This window comes from Athene cunicularia, assembly GCF_003259725.1.
Source record: "Athene cunicularia isolate RWA chromosome 2 unlocalized genomic scaffold, athCun1 chr2_part1, whole genome shotgun sequence".
NCBI classification, from domain to species: Eukaryota; Metazoa; Chordata; class Aves; order Strigiformes; family Strigidae; genus Athene; species Athene cunicularia.
The window spans coordinates 27971014-27983394 of NW_020799095.1; the positions used below are offsets into that span (position 1 = coordinate 27971014).

General features: G+C 34.3%; 1 protein-coding gene across 5 annotated transcripts in view; it reads right to left on the reverse strand.

The window, feature by feature from the left end:
• AKAP9 (A-kinase anchoring protein 9) overlaps nucleotides 1-12381 on the reverse strand; it is a 90233-nt gene that overhangs the window by 11621 nt on the left and 66231 nt on the right. For 4 of the 5 annotated variants that reach the window (XM_026843293.1, XM_026843294.1, XM_026843295.1 and 1 more), the window contains 11 exons: nucleotides 12186-12338; nucleotides 11753-11932; nucleotides 7698-8786; nucleotides 6489-6635; nucleotides 5611-6096; nucleotides 5123-5186; nucleotides 4296-4414; nucleotides 3501-3692; nucleotides 2417-2605; nucleotides 1608-1764; nucleotides 688-907 (listed from right to left, as the gene is read on the reverse strand). In XM_026843293.1, coding sequence (XP_026699094.1) covers nucleotides 688-907; nucleotides 1608-1764; nucleotides 2417-2605; nucleotides 3501-3692; nucleotides 4296-4414; nucleotides 5123-5186; nucleotides 5611-6096; nucleotides 6489-6635; nucleotides 7698-8786; nucleotides 11753-11932; nucleotides 12186-12338 — 2996 coding nt within the window. The remainder of the gene's footprint in view (nucleotides 1-687; nucleotides 908-1607; nucleotides 1765-2416; nucleotides 2606-3500; nucleotides 3693-4295; nucleotides 4415-5122; nucleotides 5187-5610; nucleotides 6097-6488; nucleotides 6636-7697; nucleotides 8787-11752; nucleotides 11933-12185; nucleotides 12339-12381) is intronic. The other variant, XM_026843296.1, reaches the window with a different exon arrangement.

Here is a 12381-nt window from a genome sequence, read left to right on the forward strand (position 1 = left end):
GGGGGGGGGGGAGCAGGGGGGAAATCTGTGCCCTGAATTTTAATTTTTTTCTAAATCAATTTTCTATCAATTTATGCAAGAATCTTGATCCTGGTGGTCTGTAAAGGCTGTAAGATAATCTATGAAGTAATATAAATTTAAAATCTTATCTTAGTTTGTTATCTCTGAGCTGAACATTAAGATACCACACATAGGCATGTCTCTCTGGTGAAGGCATAAATAACAACAGGTTTCTTGAGTGACAAATATTTGGCCTATTACCTCTGCTGTTGACCAAAGCAACACTCAGATGTTATAGAATTTAATACGGAAATATTTTCAAAGTCACCCTAACTCTGAAGGTTTTTCTCCCCATGTTCAATTTTAGAAGCAGAAAAACCTTTAATAAATATAGTACACTTATTAGCTGGTATACGGTAGTCTAATGTGTCAAAATTTAAGAAGAAACTTGATATTAATAAATCATTATATCAAACCATGGATCAGATCTTCTTAATCTATAGAATTACGTTTTTTGTCAAACAAAACAGAAGTCTGTTTTTTGTCAGATACGTTTTACAGAAAAACTGAGATAATTTACATTACATGAGATCAACTTCCTTAATAAAATTAGTATTACGATTTGAGACAACATAGAAAAGATCGTCTTCACTGTCAACACAGGAAATTTGGCACTGAAAGCCACACCTGATGGTTTCTAGGTCCTTGAAGTGCTTGTGCTGTGCTTTAAGGGTTGCTTCAAGCTCCAGTTTGGCTTGTGCAAGTTCATTCTTCAGCTCAGCACCCATCATTCTCTCTGAATTCAGCTGTTCCTGAAGCTCAGCTGCTCTGTCCTTCATACTGCAGAGCTCCACCTGCATCTCCAGTATCTGTGACTGCTTCTGCTGCATATTATACTCCAGCATTTCTAATGAGAGTACCATTAATACAGAAATTACTTAGTAAACAATACTATTTGGGTAAAGACTCCCCTAGCACAGAGACCACAAGGCTATCACTAAGAGTGATATTTTAAAATAATGTATTCTTTCAATAGTGGAGTGAAAGCAAAACCATGCCTTTTATACTGGAATAGCTTTCATACTTTCTAAGAAATCACTTTAACTCTTAAACTTGTTTAAAAGGCTATGTGCTCAACCACATAAAAATATATCATTTGGATTATGACTAACATAATTGAAGTTAGGTATGTATGTATACTTGTGACCAAGTTTTTGTGACAAAACACTCACAGCAAACATTTACTTAAGGTATACCCGTTCTCTGAACTAGTTGTTGTTCATTCTAATTGCTTCGTAGTTTACTCATCATGACTGACTATCCAACAGGTAATTTCAAAGCTGTCGAACCTAAACAATGAATTGCATACATGGAAAATAACCTTTAAATAGAACCTTAAAATAACTTTGTATTGCTTTTAATTTGATACAAGTCATAAGAACACAGACTATATCCTAATTTTTGCAAAATTAGTCCAGTAAGTTTGAAAAAGGTGAAAAGTATGCACACTCAGAACATGAGTATCAAAATCAGAGAGCAAAGAAAGTCAACTTTTCTTCATCTACATTATGAGCTTTGCCATGAAAGCATTTGGAAATAGACATTACCAGGGAAGTCACCTTGGCTTTTTGAATCAAACTCTTGTTCTCTCTTTGGATTATTTTTCTTACTGTTCATCTGAGCATGTAAAACTTGAATCTCCATCAACAAACTTCTTCTGTCTGCATTCTGAAGACAGTCCATTGCTGCCCTCTGGTTAGTAGCCTATTAGCATTAGAAACATTTAAAAGTAAAACTCCAGATTTTATTAGAATACTTATGGTGTGGATATTACATTTACTTATATATTCACAGTGCATATATACACAAACCAATTTCAATTAAGTAATAATTAAGTCAGTATTATAATATTGGGAAGAATCGCTTGTTATTTTTTTTGGTTTTATACTAGGCATCAAAATTATAGAATCAAACGAGTTATCAGTTTTATGGCAAATTGTAATTTTCCTCACTAATCCTTCCATGTTCCAGAAGCAATAACTGACCTCTCTCTGTCCCACAGCAGCCTTATCACTTCCTCTTCTTACAAGTTGCTTCATATATACAAGCTACCTTTTCTCTTAGACAGTGTAATGTAATTCTAATTAACTTAATGAAACCAAGCTCAGGACAACTGCGTTTAACTCATATTGACCTCTGAAGGCTGTATTTTTTCTATTGTTTGTGCATGCAAAAATCTTTCCCATAACACATCAGTTTTTCTTTTTAAAGACACTTCTTCCTACAAGTTTTACTCTGATTTCACCCTTAGACTATCAAAACTACTATCAATAAATGTAATTTTAAATGGATTTATACATTCAAAATTAAAATCTAATGTAAACAAACAGACTGACTAAAGTATGTTTTAAATTACCTGCTCTTGTAGTCTGTGCTCTAACTGATTCATCAATACCACTGCGTCTCTTGTACCCAGTTCCGCAAGTTCAGTTTGAAACGCAGCAAGAAGAACATTTTGTTCTCTCACAAAAAGCTGTTGAATAGCACGCAGAAGTTCTCCTCGCCAGTCTGAGACACCTTCAGGAGATTCAGTACCTGCATAAATCTACAGTGGTATAAAAACAATTTAAACACCAGGATTCAAAGATTACATCAAGAATGATCGTTATCGTTTTACGTAAAGCGTGTGTTTTCAGTGGAATATTGAGCTTTTCTTAATAGCTATGTAACATTCATTCGTACAAATGGATGTATTTATTATACATTGTTTCTTCTGCATGCACAAATGCTAAACTTTTATATGTGTTTTAGATGGAAGCAATTTAGCTTTTTGTAACTGAAAACTCAGCCCCATGTAGTTATTATTTCTTACTGTATCACACTATCCTTTTAATTTTTATGATGTTGCATGTATGTTCCTAGACTCTCACAGAGCTATGTGGTAGTGTGCAGATATTGTGTATGAAGAAGGTTTAATTTTATAATGATATAAAGTTAATCCCACTGCTTCTCATGCTAAAGGAAATGTAGAAGTAATTAAAACTGCCTACATATATTCAAAAGTCTAACTGGGGTAATTAGCGATTTCCATTAAGTTTTAACAGATTACTGACTTTAATATCATGTTATATTTTGAACCATTTTCCTTCTTTTCTCTCATTACAGTATCTTTTTTAATAGCATCCGATTCTACTACACCAATAAGTAACAACATTAAAAAAATCTACTTTAACTCCTACTGGAAACATGCTCTCAAAATAAAATTATTTTTAAAGTTTAATCTATACAGTCAAAAGCTATCAATCCCCAGAAGAAAAAATGCAGGCTGTAAGATACAATTTGTTACCAGAAAGTGAGACATGCAGTTTTACTGTGGATTTTTGAAATCTTTTGCCTTGTAGCAGCACATTTAGAGCATTTAAACCTGATTTGTGAATGTGCCTTATAAGGTTATCAGAATTTTTAAAAAATTTAGTTATAATTTATGATATTATTTATACCTCAGCTTCTCTATGAAGTTGCATTTTTGCAATAAGGTCTTTCAAAGATGAAATGGTGCTTAGAAAAGCTTTCCTTTCCTCAAGCCAAGATTCTGGCTCTTGCTTAAGAGGTGGCATCTCTCTTTCACCATATGGAAATTCAGTGAGAGACAGCACCTGTATGCCTTCATGATGAACTGCTCTCAGCAAACCCTACAATAAATAAAAAAAGAAATCAGTAATGTCAGTCATAATAATAATAACAACAACAATCTTATTTCATATATACTGGAACAGTGGTACTTCTAAATTGATCAGCAGAAGGAAACTATTTATGCTGCCTCATATCAAAGACAGAAGTGTTACCCAGTTCTTTACATCTGCCAAACTGTAGAACTTATTAAATAGGTGTATTTTTCCTCAGTTTCAAATGAAATTTCCCAAAGTTCATCTGTCAAATCAATACTAAAATTTTAAAATGGTTGCTGATGGACACCGACATTTTAAAAACAAAGTCCTGGAAAGCTTCCATGTGAGTTTTTCAATTCGCTTGACTATTAAGCTAGGGCTTTGCTTTTTTTTTTAAAAAAACGTAATTAAAAGCATGATACCCTACAGTTACAAAACTCATATTTATCCTAATTTAACATGCAAAAAAGCACATCATTTATCAGAAGTATTTTAAAATTCATCAAAATAGCTGACACCTTAAAACTTACCTAAACAGCCTTCTTTTCACTAATTAAGCAGCAGCTAATCTAAGATTTTGGCAGTATCACTCTTGTTCCATAATAAAAACGATCGGTTCTATTTTACCTTAATCTTTTTTGGAAGTAAATCTGTTGAAGTTTCACCTTCATCTATTCCTTCAGATATAATGTCAGATCCCTGGGTCTGAGCAAGATACATTCCTTGACTCCAGTCTGAACTGGAGTCTAAAATAAAAGGAGAGAAAACATGAAAGATGGATTACTGTGAAACTTTGAAGAACAAGCATCAAAAGAGTATTTTTATCTGTTGTTGTAACAGGAAGTTGAATGTCACCAGAGTTGATTCTAAGCCTGAACATTACCTGTTTTATAGTTTTTCTTTTTCAGTTTCAAAGCAGTAACAGCAAAACAAAACTAAAAAACCCTAAACTTAAAAATCCTAGTTTAGTTATAAAAAAGAAACAACTACTTGCTCAAACAATTTTGCCAAATGACCTCTCCTAAGTAAGCCTAGCCTTTGTTTATGAAAAGGATCATATTAATAATTTTTAATGCTCTTGAAGAAGTCAGTACCCATCATCATCTCCCACTGCTGGGGACCAGTAGCTTTAAATTATATCACGAGATGATGAAGCTACGCTGAAGAGATAATGTAATATGTAAGAATAATATAGGAACTCCAGTAGGAAGAAAAAAAATCAGCATCTGATGCCCCGACTCAATCTATCTCCACTTGAGTCATTCTCTTTCTGTAGCAAATTAATATACATGGCATGCTCAGCACCTTTTGTTAGTGCAGCAGGCTTCTGCTTTGATCTGGGGAACAGTTGTTTTTATTTCTTAGAACACAACCTCTTGAATGGTAAACTTGATATTAAAAAAGCAGATTCAATGTATAATGCTGTTTGAAATCTATGAGAACAAGTTTCTTACCACTAGATCCTCCATCTCTAGCTTGATATGGTGGAGAACGTGCTAATCCAGAAACTGGGATTCCCTACATTTAGAAAAGAGGACAAACAAATCTTTAATCACCCCACACCTACTCACAATATGGAAGCTAATTTTAAGGAGCTGGAAATGATATGAGCCTCTTTATTCAGTTTCCCCTGCAATCAAAGTAATCAAAATGGAGATAAGAAAGATGGCATTCAATAGGGTGACCTACACCTGTCCCCACTTCACAGAGCAGGACAGGTCCAAGGCAGTAGCACAAGGAAGCATCTGATAGTCGAGCACACTCCCGAACTTAAATTGCTGAGGAAGGGGTTCTCCCCAGGCCATGGAAACAGTAGAACACTTAAAAGCTTTATACTGAACATGCAGTGGTTCACACTTAACACACTTTAAATGGGAATTTCTGTAGCAGGAGCGAAAGCACAAACCAAAGTAGTTCAATGAATATAAAATAGGATACATACCTCTTTAGCTTGTAGAGTTTCTATGACTTCCTTTAATGTATTACATTCTTCAGTCAACGCTTGCACTGCAACAAACCTCTCTCTCTTTAATGCTTCAGATTCAGAGATATGTCTTGTCTCCATGTCCATGATTTCAGCAGCGTGGAGTTCTTGCATTTGGTCAATTTTTTCAGTAAATTCTCTTATGATCTCTGCAATTTCTTCTGAAGAACATCCATTTTGCAAATCTATCTGGATTTCCGCATTTTTAACAAGCACTGGTGAAGTCTGGATACAGCTGTCTGTTTGCGATGGTGAGCTGCTTCTAATTAGAGTAGACTCACTAGTTGACAAATCACACAATATTTCTGCATCCTTTTTGCTTTCAGTTTTTGCCATTTCCTTGTCCTTTCTCATATAACTTCCAAGCCTCTCTTCTGCTTGAGCTAGGTTCTTTTTGACTTTGCACAGGTCTTCCTGAAGATGCATCAGGCTTGCTTCTTTTACCTGTAAATATGGAGAATCTGAATTGCAGTCCTTCCAAATACTTTAAAAAAAAAAAAAAATCTAAACCCCAGACAACTCTCTACACCATTAGAGTTCAGTTTAGTCTTATTTTAAAGCAGTTCTGACACATGGTAACAAATATTATCTCCTAAGAAATACAGCTCTAGATCCACTGTTGCACTATGGTGGACTGTAAAACTATGTACTTTGGCAGTAAGTGAAGATTTGGTCTACAGCATCAGCTCTATTCCACTGACAGTAGATACTGAGTGACCATTTTTCTTAGTGGCATTCTCAGTACAAGATTTAAAAAACCACAGCATGCGTATTTACACAATAAATCTTGTATAATAATTTGCTTTAAATACAATATGGAACAATCTGGTTCTTACTGCTAGCTCTTGCTGAAGTTTTTCTGCCTTTTCTCTGTAACTGCTCAGTTCTTCCTTTGCAGCAGCTGCCTCTTCTTTAATTTGCTCTAGTTCAAGTTCATTAATAAGCACATTTTCTTTCTGACTTTCTATGAGTTGTGCTCCTACCTACAACATAACACATGGAAAATGGTGAATAATCTTAGGAAGAATCCTTAACAGTACTGACCACTCTCACATCAACTTACAAAAGCCACAAATGAAAAGACTGTAAGGGAAAACAAATGTATGTTATTTGGATTAACACAACCTCAAAAAATTAAGACTGAAAGACCATTTTCCTAGAATAACTCCCACAAACTGGATAAGCATGGGAGGGAAGACTGTCTTCTTACAGTTTACTGAACTGAAACCATAAATTGGCTACACCATGTAGAAAGCAGAAGGAGGAAGGTCACCAGAGAGTAGGCAATGAAGTCTGATAACATTATTAAATTTCTAAGACATTTATGACATTCATTCAATCTGCATTTGGATGAAAGGTCTTAGAACCTTTTCTAGTCCAGCACTGGGTTCCATGATGTCTCTGAATTTAGAAGTTTCAGCAATCAAGCCCACATTTGGGCTATCAAGCATAGTCAACTTTGACTAAAGGTTTTAAATTCAGAGGCAACAAAACCAGTGGTGGATGGAAATCAGGACAAATGTATACTGGTAAAAACTACTGATGGGAAATATCTTTGGAATCAAGATAGGAAAGCAAGAAAAAGTAAACCAAAATCAAAGCATACATAAGCAACCTGCTCCCCACTCCCAACCCAACTGTACAAACTGCTATCACTCCCATATAGTTCTGAACCCTCTCTTAGATAATTTTTATCATTTTAATTTTTATCTACCTCCATGCCACGTAAAAGTGTAACTCACTCCATTCTATGTCAATTCAATGCAAGAATAAGAAAGTATATGTCCAAAATTCAAAATCACCCTACTTTCACAGAAAGGCAAAGTATTTTTAATGCAAAATAGAAACTGACAGTGGGTTCACCTAAAATAACATCCTGCTCTTCTTTGTAACTCCAGGAATAACAGAGAAATGAAGGTCTAGCCCACACAGCAGAATATTCCTATCACTTGTTTCATTAAGAAGTGTTTCTTGCATTCATTATAGTTTACATAAAATAAAAGATTTTAGTGAAAACAAGCCCAAAGAAAATGGCATCCAATTACCTGACATGACTGCCTTTCTTCTTGCTTAATGTATTTCTGAATCTCTCCTTTGTGTTTTTCTTGAACCTCTTCTAGTAACTGCTGAAGTTCTAAGAGTCTTTCTTCTTTCACTTTAGCTTCCTTTTGTGCAACTTCTACATTTTGTTTTTCTAGCTCCAAGTTATGATTTACGGTTGCCAGTTGGTCCTCCATCTCCCTAAGCCTCTGTGTTAAGAGTGATAATTTTGACTCCATCTCATTTTCAGTTCTATCACTCAAACCCCCTGTTTGGGCATTCCTGCTTGCTTCCTCCACACATTTTGAAGCTTCTTGAAATTCTTGCACGAATTTCCTTTGCTCTTGAATGGCATTCAGCTGAACCTGACTCACAAGAGCAGCAGCAACTTTTTCCACTAGTGTTTTTTCCAGTTCTAATATCCTCTTTTTAAGTGTTTCTCTTTCAGCTTTGCCTTGCTCTTTCAGGACTTTTATTTCATTGTAGGACTGGCACAGTTCTAAATCTTTTTCCTTAATGCATGCCTGAAGTTGCTGCAGTTGTACCTCCATCTTGCTAATGGTGACTCTTATATTCTCATCTGAAGACCTAAGCTGGGATTGGCTTAGTAACTCTATCTTCTCACATAAGCCTTCTTCCACTTTTTCAGTTTTCCTATCGCTCCTATCTTCTGCTTTTTCCCTAACATCTTTCATTAGTGCATATTTATTTTTCTCTGTTATGCTTTCATGCTCTTTTTTCAACATACTTATTTCTTCCTTTAGCTGGTTCATTTTTAACTTAGTTTCCTCAAGCTCATTCTTTGTTCGAGATGCCTCTACATTTACGTTTTCTACTTGCTTTTTCAAAGCTTCCTTTTCCGCCAGGACTGTTTCAAGTGTGTGTTTCAGACTATCAGCATCTTCCTGAAAAGCAGCAATGTCTGCAGGTACTTTCTGTTCAATATTTGCCAGTTCCTGCTGAAGCTTATCAATTACATCATTCAACTGCTCTACTTCCTCATCATTTTTTTTCTTCACACGTTCTTGATCACTTTTCAGACATTCTACCTGGGCTTCAAGCTCCTGTATATGCTCATTTTGCTCTTCAATAACCTGGAAAAAAAACGCAAAACAACAGTAACTTCATCATGGGTAACTATTAAAACCTCAGGTTATTTTTCTCCTGGACTTCACAGCAACAGTTTAATCAAACACTGAAACACCTTGCAAAAGAAAATATGTCCTCAGTGAATTTCTTAATGGGATATCTCTTGTAAAGCTTTATGAGAATCTTCACAAAGGACTGACAAAGTAGCCTGTGACCTTAATGAACTGCAAAATAAGTGTGAAATCATTTGTAACATTCACAGAGGTATGAAACATTGAAGTGTAAGTGTTCACAATACTTTTTTCCTAATAGTTTGGTCTAAAGCTCTATCTTGTCCTTTTTATTGAAAATTAAAATGGAACCAAGAGGAGTGGTCATGTCTGCTGTTCAATCTTCTTATGAAGTCAAAGTTTAATATATTTTTTTTACTCAAAGAATTCCAAAGCACCAAGATTTATGAAGCTTAAAACCTACAGATAAATCTTCCTACATTATATAAAGAACTTTCCCTAAAAAAAAGAAAAATCCTCAAGCTTACCATATACAGGCCAGATCTGTTAAGTTAGATTAGACAGATACTGTGCTTTTCATGCAAAAGCACCAATCACTCATACAGTCAAATAGATTTATATAGGACACAGCCAATTAAGATGGATATGTATTTTAAATACAAATAGACCTTCAATTAATTATGTTGAAAGATATCACTATAACATGCTTTTTAGCCTGAGACCACAGAAAACAGTTCAAGACTTTATGATGCAGAAAACAGAAGCCATCTTATATCTGCTTCTAACAAGAAACAGATGTAAACACAAAAAGTGGAATGACTGGTGTTGATGAAAACTAAATTTAAAAGGAATAATAAGACGTTATCAGATTCCAACACAGTAAGTTTTATAGAATTAATTAAAAAACCCTGCTTGTTAAATTGCAATGGGAGCAAATTCTCATTTGAGTATATTGTCAAATGACAAAAAATCCTTTACAAAGTCAAAATAAAGACAGACCAAATTATAAGTAGTAAATCTAAGAAACAAAGTGTATATATATATTCTTAATGGAATGTATGGAGATCTGAAATGAATAGTGCTTCTACACTGGAAATGAAAAAGGCAGAAGAAATCTGTCAAAAATATTCAGAAAGAGATATTGGAAAATAAAACTAATTATGGTACCTAAAACAGGTAAGGACTCTAAAAGGGCCTTCTAGAAATATGAAGAAAAAAATGTGGAAGATAAGAAAGATTACTAAATTCATTACTAAAATGGCCATGTGTTTTCCTTTATCTTTCAATAATTCATTAGGTTTAGTTTGTTAAATAGAATAATAAGATGACTTTGCAATGTAACTGTACAATATAATATGTACAAAAATAAATTATAAACATGACGATTAAATTAGAGGGACTGATTTGCCAATGAAGAACTTGTTTTTAAAAATCCACAGAGACTAGAGGAAGATCAATACCACTGAATAAAATGTGAACAAGTTACTGGTTTTCAGAAGAAAAAAACAATGATCCTGGTGCTTGCTATCAAGTCAGCATAAGGGTTTCTGTTCTTCATAACATAATGAAATAAAGCACCACAGAAGGCAAATACAGCAATTAAAAGAAAAGCACTTAGTGGGATAAGATGTCTAAGGGACTAAGAAATGGATTAACCTAAGAACAACCTATTAATATTTAATACTGATCTCATAACCAAGAAGAGTAATTACTTAATGTCCTGGAAAATATAACTGAGTAAGAGGATGAAATTAAGAAAATGAAGCTTCATATAACAGGAGAAGAACCATTAAAATGAATTATACCTGAAACCTGGCTATTTCTCTCAAGGCAATAAGTGTAACCATATTACTGTGGTCATTGTATAAAGCAGAATCGTTGTGGATTTCTAAAGTAAGATCTTTCCTGAATCCAATCCAAAGTTTTGTCATTATTTGCTGAGGTTCATTATAACTAAATTTTCTACATAAAAACTCAGTGAAATTATCCAGCTCTGTCAGAGCTCTATTTCAGGGCATTCAATATGCCCTGTTAGAATGTTACCTGAAATGTTCAATCAGTGTTGTGGAACAGAACTCGTCTTCTTACCTTACTAAATGATACTTGTTTTGGGATTAAAGCTTATGACTAATAATCACATTTAAAGTGGTCGAAAAGCACTGAAAAAATCCAATTTTATTTCTATAAAGTGTGAGACCAAAGGCCTGTTTCTGCTGTCACTTACATCAATGCAAAGTAAGCAGTATTTATGTTGAAATCAAATGTACTCTATCTGTATAAAATGAATGTAAACCAGAAGATGACAAAGCTCATTATAATAAACACACATAATTGAAAACTAACAGAAAACTACAGGTGTTAAATCTCAGTAAATAAAGATTAATCTGCTTCTTTTTTTTCTTACTTGCCATTTCTAATAAAATACAGTGTTTTGTTTGGAAATTCACCATGCTTCAAACTGTATTAAAGATGTTGCCAACATTGGTATGATGACAAAGTATTTACAGAAGCTCATGGAACACCAAAGTTCAACTGCTAAAAAACCTATAAAATCCAACATGATCCAGCAGGTGTCACTAAAATATAACAGTGAAAGTAAGTCATGGTAGGGAAGATGGTAGAACGGATGTTGAAATTGAATTCAGCTACCTACATACTATTAAATATTCATATGTATTAGAAGAATAAGGAATGAAGAATTTAAGACAAAAACTCAAGCAGAAATAAGGCAAAATAATAAAAAGAAAAGCAAGCAAAAATTATCCTTCATAAAAAATGAGACAAAAGAGGAAAAACAGATTAGGGTTAAAGTGTTGCTTGAAACTGAAGCATTTGCATTTTTAAATTAAGGCAGCAACAGAAGATAATGTAATTGGTGCGGGGATGGAGGGTTTTTTTTTTTCTTTAAACAGCTAGCAACACAAAAGTAGGACTCTGAAAAAGATTTCAAAAGAATGTACTTTGTTGTCAGTTGTGACTTCAAGTTGCTGTTGCAGTTTTGCAATTTGTTCATGAAGATGATCTATTTCCTGCTCCTTTTCTTGCATGATGTGAGCAAGCCTCCCAGCCACTAAATGATGGTCCTTTATGGTGGCATCTTCTGATTTCTGGATGGCTAGTCCCAGTATTTCCATTTCATCCTACCAAAAAAAAAAACCCCAAACCATGTTACAGTTGTACATAACTTTTTCTGCATATTCTTGTATGAGTAAGGCATAGGAATCAAAATAAACAAATTGCATGGAATGAGAAGTAATTATATGAACTTTCTAACATTTTGCAAGTTGAACTGTGGAATGCTTGAGAAACAATCCGGCATCTTGGCATTTTCCAAGATTTCTTTTCTGGGAATGAGAGAGAATAAAGCTCTAGGCTTCTCCGTTACACAGCTACCTTAAATAATTTGTTCTCTTGTTCAAGTTCTTGCAAGTGCGTAGTGGACTCCTTTCGCTGAATTTCTAGTTGCATGTGCAACTGCTGAACTTCTTCATTTTTATTTTCTAGCTCCTCTCGAAACTGCTCCAGTTGTTCTTCAAGGTTCGTGATCTATGTTTCCAAAGTAAATGGTGGAAAAGGAGAGACAGCCATA